Source organism: Aquarana catesbeiana, linkage group LG07 (assembly GCF_042186555.1).
Source record: "Aquarana catesbeiana isolate 2022-GZ linkage group LG07, ASM4218655v1, whole genome shotgun sequence".
Lineage (NCBI taxonomy): Eukaryota > Metazoa > Chordata > Amphibia > Anura > Ranidae > Aquarana > Aquarana catesbeiana.
In genome coordinates, this window is record NC_133330.1 from 276260120 (window position 1) to 276281500 (window position 21381).

At 44.3% G+C, this 21381-nt stretch overlaps 1 protein-coding gene across 6 annotated transcripts in view; it reads right to left on the reverse strand.

Moving 5' to 3' along the window:
* Window positions 1–21381, reverse strand: part of RALGPS2 (Ral GEF with PH domain and SH3 binding motif 2) — a 397229-nt gene that overhangs the window by 40520 nt on the left and 335328 nt on the right. For all 6 annotated transcript variants that reach the window (XR_012235342.1, XM_073593380.1, XM_073593379.1 and 3 more), the window contains 3 exons: window positions 14825–14892; window positions 11408–11543; window positions 7313–7464 (listed from right to left, as the gene is read on the reverse strand). Coding sequence is in view for 5 of the 6 variants with exons in the window: in XM_073593380.1 (XP_073449481.1) it covers window positions 7313–7464; window positions 11408–11543; window positions 14825–14892 (356 nt within the window). In the remaining variant the exon portion in view is untranslated. The remainder of the gene's footprint in view (window positions 1–7312; window positions 7465–11407; window positions 11544–14824; window positions 14893–21381) is intronic.

The following is a 21381-nucleotide window of genomic DNA, read 5'->3' on the forward strand; positions in this document are numbered from 1 at the left end:
CCTAAAGATGCGTCTGCCTGGCTGGAGTCCCTACCCCCGTAAGGTGCTGTTATACCGTCCTACTGATGTTTGGATCATCCTTCCTAATTGCTGTTTCTGTGACAGACCTGCCTGTTTTTTCTTTTTTTTTTCCTTCGGATGTCTGTGCCCTTTTTCTTCTGTTACATGTATTATTACTCCAATGTAATACCCTCATGGTGGATACACATGTGAAGGGCTTGTTCCTTTTTGAATTTAGGTCTGGTAACGCTCTGACCCCCGGACAATCTTGTCGGTCATAGATCTATATGACTATTCCTCCTGTTAATCTGGGTCCCTGCTGGTTTTTTCAAGACTATTGTTATTGCAAATCTCAGCTGGATGTAAGATGCAATAAACGTTCAAGAATGTGCCCCTGTTTACTCAGGTGATCTACCCTCTGGTATATATTACTCCATTGCTCAAGGATGAGTCTCCCCTCCTTATTATATATTTTCTTTATTTCTTCCCCTTATTTCTCCCCCTTTTTTTTTTTTTTTATATTACACTCAGATGCGCCTCCTTGGCATTTTGATGCAGTAGCGTCTAATCTCGGACTCACGTCCCCAACTTTACTGTTATAGTCATTGACTATGGGTTTTTTGGGATCCAAGCACTCCTCACTGTTCAGAGGTGTGCGGGGTGGGGGGAGGGGGGTGGGGACATTTGATGTCCTGGTTTGGGTGTTAAAGTTATACATATGTTATGTACTTAAAGTTGGTCTTTTGAGGAATTTGCTTGGTGCTTACTGTATTCGTGCAGATGGTAATACTTATGTGGGTGCCCCTTATGGGGGTTGTGCTGTGGGTGGAGCCGTGCACGGGGTACTCTCGCGAGAAGCTGTGAGTGGGCGGCGTGCATGCTCCCCCTCCATTATATTGCCGTGCATACAATATGGATGACTGTTTAGTGATAACGTGGAATGTGCGAGGCCTTAACTCCGCCATAAAGCGCTCGCTGGTGCTCAACTATTTGAAGAAATTGCGTCCGCAGGTGTGTATTCTTGTTGAAACACACTTGATGGGTTCCCGAATATTGAGCCTCAAGCGAGCTTGGGTCGGGGCACATTATCATGCTCCCTATTCCAATTATGCTAGAGGAGTTAGTGTATTGGTGCATAAGGCCCTACCGTTTCAGCTCTTAGATGTTAAGCTGGATCCAGGGGGTAGATATGTGCTCCTGCACGCTCTAATATCGAGGATACCAGTTGTAATAGTGGGGATCTATCTCCCCCCCCAGCTGACATAGATGTGCTACACAAGCTGATGCAACAGATCACGCTATATAATGTGGACCAGGTTCTGATTACTGGAGATTTCAATATGGCTCCCTTTCCGGAGATGGACAGGCAGCACGTTTCTAGAGTACAACAGCCGAGTCTGGCCAGTTGGGCCTCTAACTTTCACATGACGGATGTCTGGCGACATTTTCACCCATCAGATAGGGAATACACTTGCCTTTCCACAACACACCGGACCCTGTCCCGCATTGACCTGGTATTTGCCTCTCCTGCTTTGCTGCGCAGAGTGGTCTCGGCGGAGATCCTTTCCCGAGGAATCTCAGATCACGCTCCGGTGTCTGTTACGGTTAGGATCTCGGATATGGAGGGGGTGAGGGTGTGGCGGTTGTCCAAATACTGGATTGCAGATCCAGATATTCAAGAAGAGATGCAGGAGGCTCTTTGTGCTTTCTGGATAACTAATACAGATTCTGCTGACCCTCTAGTGTTATGGGATACTCTTAAATCATGGCTCAGGGGTGAATATATGTCTCGTATAGCTAAAAAAAAAAGGCAGTCTGTGCAGTCCCTGAGGCAACTGGAGGAACAAGCAAAAATAAAAGAAGCCGAATATGTTCGATCCCCCGATCAGGGGCATTATGTCCCATGGCAGGATACCTTGAGTGAGTTGTCCCTATTTAGAGTTGAACTTACTAAGAAGTCTATGCTCGATAGTGCCCAAAGAGTGTTTGAATATGGGGACAAAAACGGGAGGCTGTTGGCTTGGCTGGCCAAGGGCCAATATGCCACGACTCACATTGGTAGACTAAGAGACCTGGATGGTAGTCTTCTAACAGCTCCAGCGGACATTAGTGCTAGATTCCTTATTTTTTACCAATCCCTCTACTCCTCTAAAGTAAACTTTCACAGCTCTGAACTGCTTAGTTATCTAGACCGGATCCCGCTCCCCTCCTTAGAGAAGGATAAAAGTGTGGAACTAGATAGAGATATATCACTTGAAGAGATACAGGAAGCACTAGGCTCTATGCAACCTGGGAAAGCTCCAGGGCCTGATGGAATTCCCATCGATTTTTATACTGTCTACCAGGAATTCCTGGCCCCCAAGTTCACTTCATTAATGCAGCAATCCTTTAACCTAGACTCATTACCGGAGTCGTGGTCTGAAGCAATAGTGGTATTGGTGCCCAAACCTGGCAGGGATCCTGAGGAGTGTTCCTCCTACCGGCCTATCTCGTTGATTAACGCGGATGCTAAGCTTCTAGCAAAAGTCTTGGCCCGTAGACTTAGTAAGGTAATTGAAGATCTCATTCATGTGGATCAGACGGGGTTCATGCCGGGGAAGGGCACGGATATCAATATCCGTCGGTTATTTCTGAACTTAGCAGCCTCTCACAGTAATGTGGGCACTAGAGTCATAGCCTCTCTGGACGCGGAGAAGGCTTTTGACTCCGTAGAATGGGAATATCTGTGGGAGGTGTTGCGGAGATTTGGAGTTGGGCCTCGTTTTTTGCGCTGGTTGGAGCTGCTGTACAAAACCCCTAAGGCAAGAATACGGGTAAATAACACCCTCTCAGACTTTTTTCTCCTCCAGAGGGGGACCCGACAGGGATGCCCTCTGTCTCCCAGCCTTTTTGCGCTGGCCCTGGAACCCCTAGCAGTTTTAGTCAGGGAATCTGACACTATTAGGGGTCTGCGGGTCGGCCCCCTGGAGGAGAAAATTTCATTATATGCGGATGACACTTTGTTGTACCTACAAGACGCTGGTCCCTCCTTGAAGGCCGCCTTGGAGGCCTTTGATCAATTTGGACGGTTTTCCGGCATCCGTATCAATTGGGGCAAATCTGTTCTGTTCCCGCTTGATACCCAGGCCAGACAATCAGCGGCACAGACCGCACTGAAATGGCTGGATGAATTTGTTTATCTGGGTATTAGGGTTACACGGGACCCCCAATCTTTTCGGCGTCTCAATCTCCAGCCAGTAGTGTCCAGGCTCAAGGAGCATTGCTCTAAATGGGCAAATCTACCACTGAATTTACTGGGACGGATAAATATCCTGAAGATGATCTATCTTCCAAAATTTATTTATATCTTCAGGAACTGTCCAGTATGGATACCCCAATCTTTTTTCAGGGAACTGGATAGCTGTATTGGAACTTTTTTATGGCAGGGATCACCTCCTAGGTTGGGTAGATTGACTCTCCAGCTCCCTGTTGAGTGTGGCGGCCTGGCTTTACCTAATCTGCTGCTGTATTGGGCGGCCATGCTGGTTACGGTTAGGTGGTGGCTGGAGCAATCTAAAGCGAATGCCGCAGTCTGCCTAGAGGCAGCGATTGTGGGCTCGCTCAGGGAATTGGGTAACCTGATATATCGAGGAGCCTCGCCCTATCCTTCCTTGCCGACCCCAGCCAGGGCCACTCTTAGGGTATGGAACGTGGCTAGGAAGAGGTTTCTTTCTCCCAACCGTTGGTCCCCCTTCTGTCCACTTTGGGGGAACCCATTGCTCCCGCACTTTAGAACAATCCCTGACCCGAGGATATGGGCCCGGTACAATATTAAACTTCTGAAGGATATTATGTCGAATGGATCCTTAAGATCTTTTCAGGAGTTGAGGGGCAAATATGATCTGCCTGGGTGGATGATATTCCGCTACCATCAGCTAAAACATGCATTCCGGGCACAGTTCCCCATACCTCCAGTTCTCGAATCTGATGAGGTTGAGACTTTGCTGGCTCAGGAGGGCTTAGTCAAGCCCCTGTCCACAATTTATCTGACCCTCCTTAGAAGAACTTCCCCAAAGATGGATACACTCTGGAACAGGTGGGTGGCTGAGGTCCCAACATTAGATAGAGAGGCTTGGGAGGAATGCTTCGAAGATAGCTCTAGACTGGTAATATCCTCTAAAGATAAATTAATTCAAACGAAATTTTTACATAGGATATATCTCACGCCTCAGAGACTGCATAGAATATACCCTCGGAGATCCCCGAATTGCCTACGCTGCCAATCTCCTGACAGTTCTTATATCCACATGTTCTGGTCCTGCCCTAAACTGTCCCGCTATTGGGCTGCGGTCGGGGAAGCTATTAATACCCGTCTACAGTTACAAATACCTCTAACTCCTGAGATGGCCTTGCTGGGTATACATGAGGATGATCAGAGGCCTAGATACACAAAATTGCTGGTGTCACTGTTATTTTATTATGCAAAAAAGGAAATTTTATTGAAATGGAGCTCTCCTAGATCTCCCTCAGTGGAGGCTTGGGAGGACTCGATCAATGCGGTCCTGCCTATGTACAAGATGACCTATATGAATAGAGGGTGCCCTCGGAAGTTCACAAGAGTGTGGCAGCCATGGACTGACCCTACATGAGCTGTTTATGATCGTGTGTCATATGATGTGGTCCGGGCTGTCCCCCCCCCCCCATTTCGCCCCCCCGCATTCCCCCCCCCCCCCATTTCTCGCCCCCCCTGCTCCCCCCCCATTTTTGTTTAATATCTTTATAAACTTGGTCAACTATTCTTGTGCTGTTCATTGTTCCCTACCTATGCAGAACATGTGATACCTGTGTACCTACCATATTGTTTCTTTACAACTGTATATTATGTACTGACTTTTCTTCAATAAAGACCACCCTTGTTGTTAAAAAAAAAAATAAAATGCATATAAAACACATCTAAAATGCAGTACACCTAAAGTGCAATACACAAGTGTGATTTGGCCCTAACAGTGAAGGTAGGTGCTGGGAGCAGAGCACCTTCACCCCCAAGACTTGACAGCAAAACCTCTTTCCTATGCCCCTTACTGCAGCAAAAGGTCTGCTACACTGCATACAAATACTTTTGTAGCTAAAAAAATCACTAAATGCATTCTGGCTTAAATCTAACAAAATACACCGCTGATCATTAAGGGGTTAACTGTATGCAAAAACGTTGTTTCCATTGGAGATTTCCTTTAACCTCTTATTCCACATGCGTCAAACACAAGGCCTCAGGGCCGAATCCGGCCCACCAGGACATTTTATGTGGTCCTCACATCTCTCCTGCAGCTGCAAAACCCTCCTTGTCTCAGCAATCGGCAGCAGAGACGACAGAACTGCTCCGCCATATTCTGCGCTTCTCTATGCAGCCATAGAGAGGTTCATCTGTGCCCCCCTCATCTCAGCAGTCAGCAGCAGAGAGGACAGGACCTTCTACAGATCCTGAGCATCTCTGTGAAGTTTGTCTTCACCCCCACTGGTCTCAGCATTCAGAAGGCTCCGGCACCTGACTGCTACTCTCCTCTGGTCCTCCTCCAGACCCTGCACTTTCTGCTTCCCAGCTCCGCTTCCGGCTTCTTCCCTGCAGCAGCAAAAAGTAAGGGGGGTGCACTGTAATGTAAGGAGGGTGGGGACTGTTGACATCAGATGTTAGGGGGGGGGGGGGGGATGGGGCTCTGGACATCTAGTCCTACAGATACAACCAGCCCTTTGGGGGCAACCATAATGCTGATGCGCCCACATTGAAACTGAGCTTGATAATCCTGTCTTATTCCATGGGAACTGTAAAAGTTTAGAATTTGAACAACAGTCGTCAGCAAAGTTTAGGAGGACCCCCCCCCCCTAGCAGGTACACAAACAGTAATTAAAGCCTGATGAACACTTACATGCCATACGAGATGACATCTTATGCTGAGACTGTGAGGAATCCCCTTAGCGTTGACAGCTGCCGAAAGACCCGAGGCTGGGGTAGAAGCCAAAGGCACGTTAGATCTCCGTAAAAAGAGATCTAGGGAGCTGGTAAGCAGCAGCATTTCTCGTGGGTGGAGGCACTTTTGTATTGTACCCCATACCACCTCCAGTGTCGAAGTTGCATGTCACTGCTTGTAGGAAAAATATAAAAAGTCACCCCCTGGAGGACTGTCTATATAAGTGGGCTTTTTACATCAGCCTATTCGAGTGGAATTTATTTTTATTTTATTTTTTGTATTTTGTTATATATATATTTTTCACTGTTTGTTTTCCCTTTTTTTTTGCACATATCACTGGTGATAAGGAATGTCAATGTGATATTGTATATATGCATATATGTGTATTCAACATAACCTTTCAATGTTTTTTTTTCTTTCTTTTTTTTTTTCCTCGATTTTTTCAAATCAATTCATAGCGCAGCTTATTTTGTATGTTACTTTGAGTGTGTGTGTCTCGCATTGTTAGTTGCAGCTTTTTTCACAGTATTTAAGTTGAACCTTATACACATTATCACTTTTGGGATAGCGCAGTAAAAACAATTTTGAGTTTTGCTAATAGAACAAACTTGCCTTGAACTGCAGCTCCTAGTAAGGGAGGCATTCTGCAGTCTGCGCAAAGGCATTGTCGTCTGAATGCGCCCCCCCCCCCCCCACCACTCTCTTCATCATAACTCATATTCAAAAGCTTCATTGCAAGTAGTAAAATTCACAACCAATGAAACCGCAGTAAGATTTGACTTTTCATGCCAATTTACTTTATAATGTCACAATTGCAGTTTGCATCCATATCTGTCTGTGGGAAATTTTACTTTTAAGGTGGTGGGGTGACGAGATTCCAAGAGCACACAGGTTTTCTATTAACATTTTACACACACTTAAAAACACGTCTATATTTAAAAACATATAAACCCATAATATATATATATTATAAATCAGCAGGGAAAAAAAAAGGCCTCGTTTACATGGGCATACTTAAGTATATGCCTGTGCGAGGGGCATGTTTATACACTGCGTCCTCGATTGCAAACAGCATGCGTTCAGGGACCTGCACCACCACCAGCATGTCAAATTGGGAGCAGGGATTCTGTTTGTGCTACTGTTGCATCCCAAATGACATGACTGGGACTGCCTACACAGGGATGCACTGAACACCTAAGCATTTCTATGCAGGCAAAGTATGCTTAAAGTGGTTGTAATGGCAAAAGGGTTTTTTTTTTGAAGATGGAAAAGATTGAAACTAACACATGCATTCATATGGAGAGTGCAGCTGAATAGAGAGATGGTGATCATGACAGGGTGACCAGTCAATTGCAGAGTTCCAGTCTTACCTATGGATATGCCACTAGAAAGAGTAGAGCTTTCTGCCTGCCCTCGGGAAGGAGTATGGGGTTCCATTACACTGTCATCTAATAAGTGCCGTGGTCCTGCGTTTGGAAATGTTGCACTTTTAAACTCTGCGGTGTTCATTTTATGGATGAAGCTGGGAGAAAAAAGAAAAAACAATCACGGTATAGATGTTGCTCTAACGACATAATGTCTGCATTTGGCAAATGCCTACAGAAAAACAGACAGTGCTCATTATTTCGGCATCACCTTGTTTCCCAAAAATAAGACAGGGTTTTAAATTAATTTTGGCTACAAAAAACACACTAGGGCTTATTTTCAGGGGATGTCTTATTTATTTATGGTATGTACAATAATCTTCATTTATTCAAATACAGTCATGCCATCTTCTTCTGGAACATCGTTATAACTCTCCAAACCCCAAATTCTGGCCTGAATTTCTTGCATCTACACTGCCTTTTGAACCATTGGGCCTAATCTCTGATGCACAGCAATAGAGCTCTCCTCAAACTAGTACTTCTTGTCCATGTAGCCTGCTCATAGTGCTTTGTCAACACAGCTGTCAGTGATTTTATCCTATGAATTCTTCACTCATTTCACGATTGCTTGCAGGCTAGGCTTTACAAAGTTTCCACGCTGATTTCTCTCCAGTCTATTTTCAATGTATTCATTCATTTCTGTGCCCAAATGGTCCTTGAATGGCTTGTTTATTGCAATATCAAGAGTCTGGAGATAAGAAGTTCATTCCTGCGGGAATCATTACTTGATCTATTCTCCTCTCTGCAAGGAAGTTCATGTCTTTTGCGCGGCGTGTGCTGGCTGAATCCCAGACTAGCAGTCCTCTTTGGCCACCTCTCAAAACAAGTGGCAGCATTAAAATCGACCCACTTTCTTATAACTGCTTGTGTGCACCAGGCTTTTTCGTTTTCAAGAACATAAATGCCTGAAACACGTTCAATCTCATCTTTCTTGCCCTTTGCGATGATTAGAGGTGTTTCTCTCTTTCTATCCAGATGAATTGCCAAAATACAGGTATCACGTGCACTTACATAAACAGTGGAGGAAATATAGATTTATGAGGCTCCCCTCCGATCAATTGTTGTTTGAGATCCTTGGCCCATAAACACTGCAGTTTACTCCATAGCAATCATGCTGGAGAGTTGATATTTAGAAAAGTCTAAACCATCAAAGAACTTGAATGCAAGTGCACATTTAACAACTTCAGTATCTTCCAGCTTAAACAGTGTTGTTGATTTTCTTAGAGACAGTTCATTTCGCTGAAGGAAGCCATCCAGCCAGTGGTGTGATGCTTTGAATTCTTCTGGGGATATTTCAAACTGTGGTGCCATTGCAAGGGCAAATGCTTGAATATCAGCCCTGCGCACAACCAAAGCCTTTGCTCTCTTGTCAGCAATCCATTCACAAATGATGTCTTCCAGCTCAATAAATAATGGTTGCTGACCTGATCCACACTTGCGCTTTTTAGCATTTCCCTCATCCACCTTTTAACTGGGATTACCGTACTCTGCTCGCCATTTTCGGACCATTCAAAGATCTAACTTCATCTCTTTGCAGAAAGCCATAAGATTCTTGCCTTTGGAGGCCCCCCACGATTCCTTTCTTGCATTAGACGGAATAGCTTTCTTTAACTCATCTTGTCTGGGAATCAAAACACCGTATTAAATACCGCATACGCATCAAGTGTGCAATAAGTCTCAAGTCTGTCTGGCTGACAATCTTAACCACTTGCCTACAGGGCACTTACACCCCCTTCCTGCCCAGGCCATTTTTCAGCTTTCAGCGCTGTCGCATTTTGAATGACAATTGCGCGATCATGCTACACTGTACCCAAATGAAATTTTTATTATTTTCTTCACACGAATAGAGCTTTCTTTTGTTGGTATTTACAAAAAAAAAAAAAAAAAACAAACAAAAATTTTGGAAAAAGCATTTTTTTCACTTAGTTTCTGTCAGTAAATTTTGTAACTAAGTAATTTTTCTCCTTCACTGATGTGCGCTGATGAAGCGGCACTGATAGGCTGAACTGGTGGGCATTTAGAGGTGGCACTTATGAGGAGGCACTAATATGCCGCACTTCTGGGCACTGATGGGCATTGATGGACAGCACTGATAGCCAGCATTGACTGGCATCAATAATGGGCACCGATGGTGGCACTTGTAGGCAGTGGTGGGCACCGATTGCTGGCACTGGTGGGCACTGATTGGTGACACTGTTGGCGCTATAATATGATCAGTGCTCTGATTACATGTTTTGTTGCCCTCTGCGAGGCGATGCCGCTGATCGGCTCTCCTTGCCACACACTCTATCAGTGTGAGGCGAGGAGTGCCAATTACTGTCATTCTCCGTGTTTACATGTGACCGACTATGGTTGGACACAGCAGATCACATGGTTAAAGAGCCGCGGACGCGGCTCTTTACAGAGATCGGGGTTGCGCCGTGTCCTACTGACACAGCGTGGCAGTGATTGCCGCGGGTGCGCAAAAGCGGTCATTCTGGGACTCCATCATATGACAGCGTCCCAGAGTGAGAGCCGCATTGCCCCGCCGTCATTTGACGGTGGCCGGGAGGCAACTGGTTAAAGTGGTTGTAACCCTTAAAAAAAAAAAAAAAAATCCTGTTCTTTTAACCGCTTCCAGACTGCTCCACGTACATTTACTGCGGCAGGGCAGCTCGGCTGTGCAAAATCACGTGTACCGCTGGACCGTCGCTCCTGCTGGACACAGCTGGAGCCAATCAGCGTGTCCGGCGGCCGCGATGACCACTGCGAGCCGCCGATTGTTCAGAAGAGAACTGGAGCAGCCGCGTGCCGATGTAAACAAAGCACGCCGCTGCTCTGTCAGGGAGGAAGAGAGAGATCGTGTTTCAGCTAAGCTGAATCACAATCTCTTTTCCTCCAGTGAATTCACTTACCCCCCCCCAGTTAGAAAGCACCTCCCAGGGAACACTTTTAACCCCTTCCCTGCCAGTGTCATTTATACATTGATCACTGCATTTTTTTAGCACTGATCACTGTATTAGTGTTACTGGTCCCCAAAAAGTGTTACTAAGGGTCAGATTTGTCAGCCGCAATGTCGCAGTCCCGCTAAAAATTGCAGATCGCCACCATTACCAGCAAAAAATGAAAAAATAAAGTCCATAAGTCTATCCCATAGTTTGTAGACGCTATAACTTTTGGGCAAATTATTGTATTATAGCAGAAAGTAAAAAATAGTTTTTTTCCAAGTTGTTGGTCTTTTTTTGTTTATAGCGCAAAAAAGTAAAAACGCTGAGGTGAATAAATACCACCAAAAGGAAGCTCTATTTGTGGGGAAAAAAAGGACATTCATTTTATTTGGGTATGGCGTTGCACGCACGCGCAATTGTCAGTTAAAGCGACACAGTGCCATATCACAAAAAATGACCTAGTCAGGAAGAGGGCAAAACCTTCTGAGGCTGAAGTAGTTAAAGCATGATAGACAGCTGAGAGATCATTTGAGATCCCTGCTGTTGTCAGCCCACTCCGAGCACTGCAGAGGGAGGGGCTGCAGACATCAGCCGGGAAGAGGGAAGAGCCGAGAACCCCGCTGGCATCAGCCCGCTCCGTGCACTGAAGAGGGAGGGGCTGCAGACGTCAGCCGGGAGGAGGAGGAGGAGGAGGAGGAGAGAAGAGGGTAGAGCCGAGATCCCCACAGGCGTCAGTCCGCTTCGTGCACTGAAGAGGGAGGGGCCGCAGACATCAGCCGGGAGGAGAGAAGAAGACCTCCTGCGTGTCAGCAGCGGCTGTAAATATGGTATTTTTTAATATTGTTACAAAGGGCGACACGCTGCACCTTATACAAGAAAAATTGTTTTACAAAACGGATTACAGTTTTTTTGCATGAACTTTACTAGGGCTTATTTTCAGGGTAGGGCTTATATTGCAGCCCTCCACGCTAGGTCTTATATTTGGGGAAGCATGGTAGTACAAGGCAAAATGTAAAATATTAAATTCCAGTGTAACCAGTAAGTGATGAGGATGTATGAAGGTATAGATACTATTATGCACATGAATTAAGCTCCTGGAAGAAAAAAAGCTTACTTGTATCCCAAACTATGGCATTTGCGATGCCCATGAGGGATGAGATTACGAGGAGATGGAGGCGTTGGTGGTAATAAAACACCTTCCACTGCAATACTTTTTCGAGAACTTTGAGGTGAAGCTCCTGTTTCAGAACCTGCAAGTCAAAGTTACATTCAGTATGAAAGTAGTAAAACTTTTTTAGAAAGACATTTTTAATGATACTGCAATTTAACATTGTAACAAAAGATGCCATTTTGTATGAAAAACGCAAGCCTAAGCAGTATATTTATTCTACTCAGCTATACAGCTACAACATATTGCTACAGAAGTTTGCAGATAACTGTTAACCAATCACACCAGTCCCTGCCCCCTTACCTCCCCCCCCCCCCTTTGAGTAGCCGTCAATCTAAGACTGGCCAAAGACTGCTCAAACTTTGTCCAATTCCAGCAGTATATGCCAAAAATTGAGCTATGGGAGGCCCTGCAAGTATCATTCAGCTCAACAAAGGCTAATAATAAAAAAAGAAGAATAGCTGAGCTGGGTGGAAAATATTCAGGTGAATAGAGACTGCATCCTACCAGATGCAGTCACTATTCTGCAGTGAATGCAGGTGTATGGCTAGCCTAATAACCGAACACAACAGCCATATAGAGACATATAGAAGCCAGTGTACCTGTCAATGTATTAATCATGGTGCACATGCAAACTAGCAGATAGTTTACTTAGCGAGAATTGAATTCGGACCTCAGATTAGCTCATAATTCATTTATTTGTGTGGTGGAATCCAATGAGCTGTACCTGCTTATTTTTTCTCCATTCAGGCTAGACATGTCTTTTTGCAAACACATGAATTCTGTAAATACTAGGAATATATTTAGTAGAACTGGGCTGAGTACAGACACTTACAAATCCTATAAATGAGCATTTTACAAAGCCAGCGATAATTGGGTGACTATTGCCCTATGGTGTGATTATCCAAAGAGGAGTGTTTTGTGGAGTTCAAGGTTTGTTGAGGAGGATGAGAGAACAACTGGATTATTATAGGACACTAAAAAGGGGACTATAATATTCTTCAATACCACATTTACTATACAACAATGACATATTATAATCCTTTGTGTTTCATGACACATTAATGTCTGGTTGCAATACACATTGGCCTGTCCCACAAAAACGCTTCTTCAGTTATCAGCGGTCTATGCTGACCACAATTCTAAATGGGCATTAGGCTCGGTTCACACTAGCTGTCTCCAAAGTTTGATTTTCAGTCCAACTTTGATATGACTTGGAGGTGACTGATCAGACTTTTACACTCTCTGACATTGAAGCAGCGTCAAAGTTGGATCAAAATAGTGCAGGAACCTTTTCTGAAGTCACAGTGACTTCAGTAGCATCAATTGTAAAGACTCTCAGAGCCTTTCCATTTCACATGTCCTGCGACTTTGGGTCTCAAGTCGGATCATAAATCACAGGACTGGGAACTGAGCCTTTAAGACAGTGGTTCTCAACCAGTCTAGTGCCGTGACCCCTTGATAAAATTTCCCAAGTTGTGGGGACCTAACAGTAAAATTATTTTCGTAGCGTGGGTTGTCAGCATCCAAGGTAAGACAAGTAATTTGCGCCCCCTAACCCATGGACATTTAGCGCTCCCTAAGTCCCTTCCACTCGTACAGTATTAAAACCCCTTATGGTACATTTTAGGATGTACCACTCTCTCTTTGTTCTCCTCTCTTTCCCTTTTATCTCTCTCACTATCCTAATTTCTTGTTTTTTATCCCCATCCCTCTCTCTAGTGGTCTTTCTCTACCTTTTTCTTTGTTCCTCCCCTTCTTTTACTCTCTCTTGCATGTATTCTCTATTTTTATTCCTTCTCTTACTCCTTGGTGGTGGGATGAGTGGCAGTGCTGGCCGGGAGTTGGGATGAGTGGCAGTGCTGGCCGGGAGTTGGGATGAGTGGCAGTGCTGGCCGGGAGTTGGGATGAGTGGCAGTGCTGGCCGGGAGTTGGGATCAGTGGCAGTGCTGGCCGGGAGTTGGGATCAGTGGCAGTGCTGGCCGGGAGTTGGGATCAGTGGCAGTGCTGGCCGGGAGTTGGGATCAGTGGCAGTGCTGGCCGGGAGTTGGGATCAGTGGCAGTGCTGGCCGGGAGTTGGGATCAGTGGCAGTGCTGGCCGGGAGTTGGGATCAGTGGCAGTGCTGGCCGGGAGTTGGGATCAGTGGCAGTGCTGGCCGGGAGTTGGGATCAGTGGCAGTGCTGGCCGGGAGTTGGGATCAGTGGCAGTGCTGGCCGGGAGTTGGGATCAGTGGCAGTGCTGGCCGGGAGTTGGGATCAGTGGCAGTGCTGGCCGGGAGTTGGGATCAGTGGCAGTGCTGGCCGGGAGTTGGGATCAGTGGCAGTGCTGGCCGGGAGTTGGGATCAGTGGCAGTGCTGGCCGGGAGTTGGGATCAGTGGCAGTGCTGGCCGGGAGTTGGGATCAGTGGCAGTGCTGGCCGGGAGTTCTGATCAGCCAATTTAGGTGCTCTTGATCAAGGTCATCTGCTGATCTGAGAACTGTAGTGGGGACTTTTAATGGCAACTCTAATCACAGGTAGTGTTATTCACTGTGTCCCCGACTTTGTGGTGTCTCATAGCAGTGACACCTATGCCGAAATCAGGAGATGGGGTCCCCTCCAGCCCCTCCCACTTCACATTGCTCACCAGTCAGCTGACCTCTAGTTTCTGCCCCCCAGCCATGCCATGAACTGAATGGGCGGCTGTGAAGAGGCTGCGGGCTCCAGGCCCTGTTGGGCGGCCGCAAGAAGCCTGGGAGAGCGGTGCTGGCTTCAGGAACAGCCCAGGTTTCAGTGACCCCTGGCAAATCATCATTTGAATCCCAAGGAGGTCCGGACCCCCAAGTTGAGAACCACTGCTTTAAGGGGTTGTAAACAATCATGGTTTTTCACCTTAATGCATTATATGCATTAAGGTGAAAAACCTTCTGTAGAGCTGCAGCCCCCCCATTTTACTTACCTGAAAGCTGTCATCCTCTGTCCGGGAACGAGCACACCATCTCTAGCTAGTGTCTCATGTCCTTATTTGATAGATTGTTAGCAGTGTAGCCATTGGCTCCCGCTGCTGTCAATCAAATCCAATAACGCGGCGCCGGGGGCGAGGCCGAGTCCTGCATTCTGTGTGAATGGACACGCACCCGCACAGGTGTCCACCGAGGAAAGCGCTTCTCCAACGTGGTCACTCAATGCGGGGAGGAGCCACCAGTGCCGCAGAGGGACCCCAGAAGAGGACTCTGTGCAAAACGAACTGCACAGTGGAGGCAAGTATGACATGTTGGTTATTTTAATAAAAAAAAAAAAAAGTTTACAACCCCTTTAAACACAAAGAATTATGGCAAAATTATGGCAATATATATTTATATTAACTAGGAATATATTGTATTACCAACTAGATCCTCACGAGATGCTGTAGTGCGCGGAGTGCTGCTCCCAGGCTCAATTTTCAAGGATAATCTATAGAAGCAAGAACATAACACATTCTGTCTTGAAAGAAAGATCACATTCATTAGCACATACTATAGTAACTGAGCGCTTCTGAAAATGACTTGTTTCCAGCCCTGGAAATGTAAACTGTAAGTGAGTCAATGTGACCAAATCACATTTATCAACGCGCTAAATGGCTGAGGCAGTTAAGGAATCAGAGAAAAGGGAAGCAACAGTCTGGATTCTATTAAACATAATATTTCTAAATACCCAGCTGCACAGCGGTTTATAAAGGACAAAAATACCGCTTTTGTTCTGTGTTGAGAGAAAACAGACAATTTGTGGAAAAACAATTTCAAGTGCAGCAGCAAATATGAAAATGAATGAAACACATGTAACACATTATGCTTTATGTAAAGATACTTGCTGTACATTCATGTACACATATGCCACCTAAGACACAAGAATACGGTCTGCTTCTTGTATCAGGTTTTAATTTACAAAGCAACTACACTGGTTTCAAGTAAAAATCAATAATGAAGCCAATTTTATTTTTAAATTCTTTATTTCCAAAGACAAGAATGGCATTGCATCATATCTCAGTAAATGGTCACGGTACATCTTAGCTGAATAAGGGCTAGTTTACACTGGAGTTACTCTCTGATCTGCAATCAGATTGCTTTTTACAGAGCACCTGAAATGTGGTAAGAAGGCTTTATCCCCTAAACCTGGGATATGCAATTAGTGGACCTCCAGCTGTTGCAGAACTACAAGTCCCATGAGGCATAGCAAGACTGACAGCCACAAGCATGACACCCAGAGGCAGAGGCATGATAGTACTTGTAGCTTTGCAACAGCTGGAGGTCCGCTGATTGCATATCCCTGCCCTAAACCCTGCACTAGCGCGTTGCAACCATTCGGGTAATTGTGTTGTGTTCAGCAGGTGGTACTGACCATTGAGTGCGATATGCGTGGATACATTTTGCCTCCCCGTGATGCAAAGTATCATGGTTGCAGTATAAGTACACACCCTACTGCTGCCTTTGCAGCTAAAGAGGGAACAGTTGGGGGGTAAGATAAAACCATGGCTCAACTAAGTTGTTCTACACCCCCCCCCAAATCAGTAAAACGAGGCCTAACAAAGACAACAGGTTATTTATACAGCAAGGCGCAATTCATGCAAAATAGTCTAAAGAAGCCAATTTTACAAACAGTGTAGGATTTATGCAATAAATTGCAGACAGATTAGGAAAATCTTTCACAATGCCTCTGACAGGGACTGCTGTCTCATATTACATGATTCTCTGAGAACAAGCTGCAGTGCGGGCACCAATTAGCTGCCTTTACCTTAGCAGCCAATCTGTTTTTGCCTGAACACATCTACCGCCCCCAGCCATGGCTCTGTGCTGGAACCGGAGCTCGAGTATACACAAACCTGTTGAAGTTTACTTTCAAGGACTTTGTATTTATTCAGAATAGACATCAGTGGGGAAGTGGGAATTACTAAAGAATATTTCAGTTACATCTTCATTAAAGCAGACCTCTTCTAAAAACTGCAGGATCACCAGGAGATTTCAGGGACAAATAACTAAAACAAAGAAATAAAAAACAAAACAGGTTTCTGATTATAGCACTGAGGGCACAGACGCAGGAGATACAGAAGTGAAGGAAGAGAGAATCTCTGCTTTGAAGTACCCTTTAAAATCACAAAAGGTATCCATCACAATAAAAACCTGCACCTAAAAACACTAAAAATGTGTTTAGTTGCCATTTGAAAGTGTTTTCAAGGCGGCTTTATTTTATTTTTTACGATCGAGGAAGATCTGCTTTAAGAAGGTGGAAAGCCAGGTGCAGACTTACTGATAACATTTTTGAAAAATTCAACAGTTACAATGTGTCTGCTGATGGAGTTTTGGAGCAAAACGTTTACATTTGATTAGAACACCTTTAAACATTCTCCCAGATAATTTGGGAGTCACAAAATGGCTTAGAAAAAACCTGGTTGTAAAGTAGAATATCCATTGGAGGAAGCAACTTGGCATAAACCCGCCCTACAATCAATAGTAAAAAAATAAAAAAAAAATAAAAAATTTTAAGCTAAAAAACACAGGAAAATATCTTAAGATAAAAGGTATAAGAGGTATAATTACTTTGCTGTATAGAAAGAAGGAAGAAAAGGGCAGACTACATGGGAGACTACCAGCTGCAATAGGTGTGCAACTAAAATCATCCCCATCTAGAAATGTGTGCCATGACACGTAACAGCCTATCCTAGCAGCATTGTGGGCAGGCATTACCCCATAGTAAACTGGGTTCCACTTACATTTTCCAAATAAAATTTGCAGACTGGTCCCACATCAGCCAATTCATGGTTTTAATAATTATAAAAACTGCGCGTAAATGAGGCTAACAAATGGAGATAGGAAAGAGCGTCAATGTCATCTGTTACGAATATAACACTATTGAGTATTGTTTTGAATGGCCTTTTAAGCAGCAGTTCCTTATGTATACAATCTAATGAACATATTTCAGTACTTTTTTTTTAAAGGAAATTAACTCAATTAATCTGGAAATGATCTGCGTGTTACTGCGGACAACAAACCTAAAGATGTCTTACTGGAACACCAGGCGATGAGATACTTGGTTGATTGATTACATTCCCACACACAGATTTTCAAACAAGCTACAAAATCTTGTGTGTTTTTATTAAGGTGCACCTGTGCTCACAGTAAAGACTATCTGCATATCATATTTTTTTAACAAGCAGTAAAAAGTTAACTATTAACTTAGAAACCAGTATACAACGCTACCTGTGCGTCTGATTAAACAGGTCCAGAAAAAATATAGATGTGCACATCTATATGATAATTATACATAAAATGCAATCTTGTAAATCACCGCCAAATAAGATGCATATATGAATTCAATATCAAATAAAATGAAAAAGTTATTTCTTCACAAAGTGTATATTATTCAATAAAGTGCAAAGTGACTGATGTTTTCAAGATCACTCTTGAAAATGTCAGTGTATGATGAAATGTGAGATCACAATATAGTGACGTATTTGCACAAGGGGTGATGGGCGAACTAGGGGTGCACATCTTCACTGGTCTCACAATTTGATTCGATTACGATTATCTGGTCAACGCTTCAATTCGATTCCGTGATGCATCACGATTACTGACGCTCTCCAACTTCCGCACGTGTAGGAGCCAGTGTAAGTAGAGTACAAACACATTTGTGCTCTACATACTGCTGCTAAAATACCTGTGTGGTAATAAATGCAGTTATAATCCATTAAGTGCCCACCGCTGTATGTGCATTTTAAAATATATGCAGCTTCATACCTCATTTCTTCGTGTGTGTTTAACCGTATATGCCGCTCATGTGACTGCTCGGTGCGGCCCGCCTCTTCTGACGTCAGTGGGAGTTCTCAGCCCAGCCCACCGACTGTAGCTATCAGATCAGAAGAGAGGCGGGCGGGGCTGACGTCAGGAGAGATGTGAGAGGATAGAGGCGGGCCGGACCTGGCAGTCACATGAGCGGCATATACAGTTATACACACACTAAGAAATGAGGTATGAAGCTGCATATATCTTAAAAAACACATACAGCGGTGGCCACTTAATGGATTATAACTCTGCATTTATTACAAAAGTTATTTTGACAGACACGCTCGGAGTGCTTTTCCGGGAGGGGCGGGGCAAGCCGGGATGACGTCACCTGACATCGATTTTTCAGGTCGCATGCATCGATGATGCATCGGGAACACCCGAATCGCCATGCATCGATACAGAGATTAAATTCCGCACCCCTAGGGCGAACACTTGCTGAATACGAGTTTTTTTTATCTGAGGTGCATATATTTTAATTGAATACAGTTTAGTGCTATGATGGTTTCTCTTTTGTGTTGCTTAAACTTTATGCACTTACATCACTGGAATGGTTGAGGTTTCAAGGAGATTGTGGAAGACAAAGCTTTCTGGCTTATCAATAAACTTCATGCAAGAATAAATCTGCTTATATTATTTAAGGAGTCAACGATGTCTGATAAGAGTATCCCCATAAGGAATAGGAGTGGAGTATGTTAAGATAGATGAAAGTAACATGTGGAAGTAAAAAAAGAGGATTGTGATCATAGATATGCACTTTGAGATACAGATTTTGCTTGAATCTGTACTAAAAGTGTTGTTTGGAATTTGGCACATATTCAGTACACAGCACTTTGATATTTTGAGTTTGTGTTTTGCACTTTATTGGATAATGCACTTTGTGAGAAAATAACTTTTTAAGTTTGATTATGTATTAAATTTACATATGCCTCTTGTTGGGTGGTGTTAAAAAAAAAAAAAAAAAAAAAAAAAAAAAAAAGGGGGGGGGGGAATTACACGACTGCACTTTATGAATATTATGGAATGGATGTTTAGCACATTTTTTTCTGGGGTTGTTTAATTAGGAGGAGGGGTTGCGCTGTATACACATATAGCTCTTTTTAGAGGTGTGTATATATACAGCAACAGGTAGGTTAGAAACTTAGGGGTACTAGCGCAGACTTTGAACATTACTGATAAACGAGCCTACTTTAATGTCCGTAGTCTGGGCACAGGTGCACTTTAAGTAATGCTGGAATCGGACATAACGTTAGCAAGTTTTGTATAGAAGCAGTGGCCGAGAGGTAAACTCACACTGCACATATATCTAAACAGTGTAGAGCAGGGATATGCAATTAGTGGACCTCCAGCTGTTGCAAAACTACAAGTCCCATCATGCCTCTGGGTGTCATTCTTGTGGCTGTCAGAGTCTTGCTATGCCTCATGAGACTTGTTCTTTAACAGCTTGAGGTCCGCTAATTGCATATCCCTGGTGTAGAGGATTCTCTTTGAGAGGCTTTGGAGCAGGACAATGTCCTAATTAACGTGGTAAAAAAAAAAAACAACAACTTGGAGAGAAAGGAGGCCCAAGGATTCAAAACCAACTTGTCCCTATGAAGAACGACAGAAAGTCCCTTACACGATACCATCACCAATTCTATGAGAAAAACCACCTCATCAGTGATGCTTCTGGAGAGCAGACAGGACCAGATAAATATTCCCATAGTGAGACTCTTGAATAAACAGGGTGGCTATTTGAGTCTCACCCTGAAAAAGCTTTACAAAGGGGACGGGGACGGGGACCCTAAAATGCATAGGAGTCTGCGACTCCCATTTGATGTTGACAGTACCTGTCCGGTACATGAGGGAGGAACTGAGATGTCTCCAGCTTTCCTTCATTAATTCAGGTCCAATCTCACTGAAAGCAGCCAAACATTAGAGCAGCTCCATTGCGATCTTGTCATCTTCTGCACAGTGTTCCCCCCTCCTGCTCACCCTGGCTGTTATACAATAATCTGATGTGTAAGCGTTGATCCATCCAGACTGAAGAAAAGAAAAGAAAAGGACACATCTAACAAAGTATCATCTAGGGTGAAACTTCTGTGTCTGGTACAATGCAAAGCAAGTATTCCAAGTACAATGATAGATCTTCCAGGAGGACTATTTCCTAGCTTTAAGCCGCATAGTAATGACTGAGTCAGACAGACCCTGAACTCTCAAGACTTGGGCTTCAAGAGCCAAGTCATCAAAACCAGCAACCATGAACATGACTGGCACAGCAGGCCAAATACATGGGATTAAACAAGATAGCTTGTTTTACCTGCCTATTCCGGAGTATGGCTGTCCAGATTTTTTTCCTGCACACATACCATTGGCACAGCAGGCCAGGTAGGAAGTGCCTACAGTTTTTCCCAGGAGCCAGATAATGTCCAAGTACCAGTCATTTGGGCCAGTTTGGTGCCACCAAGATCACCAGAATGCCCACCTCGATCCTGTAGAGCAGCAGTCAAAGAAGAATTTGTAGCAGAGGAAGGCGTATATATATAAGCTGCAACTGATCACGCAGGATGAAATGTGCCCTTGGATCCCTGATATTGCGAAAAACTCATTGATCTTGTTGAAGTGGGATGCTAATAAATTCCAGGTCTTGTGACAGAACAGAGTGGAGGACCTGGCTTTAGAAGTGATCGGGAAGGGACAAAAAGAACTCTTCAGAATTCTGGAAAGCAGTCAATTTTGCCACAGGCACCTTCGATTTCTTCTTACTAGAGAGTTCTTGTGACTTCCTTAGCAAAGGGGTCAAATGAATCTCCAAAGATTCATTCTCCAAACAGAATCCTTTCCAGACATTTCTTAGACTGTTTCTGCAGTCCAGTTCTGCAGCCAGAGAATGCTGCGCATCTGAAAAGACATAAGAGTCAGACAATAATTTTGGTGTAGTGAGTCCTGTGATGCAAGGCTACTGGGAGGAGCTACAATCTTTGTAGTAATGAGGGATCCATCAGGATTGATCAAGAGTTGTGTGGCATACGTTTGGTCCAGGCTGCTAGGGTGTGGTAATAGCCATAGAAATCAACGTCGGTTGCATGGCTGAGCTTGAAAAACCAAAAGAGGGTTTAAGGAGGGCCTCAAACAGTCCAGAACATCA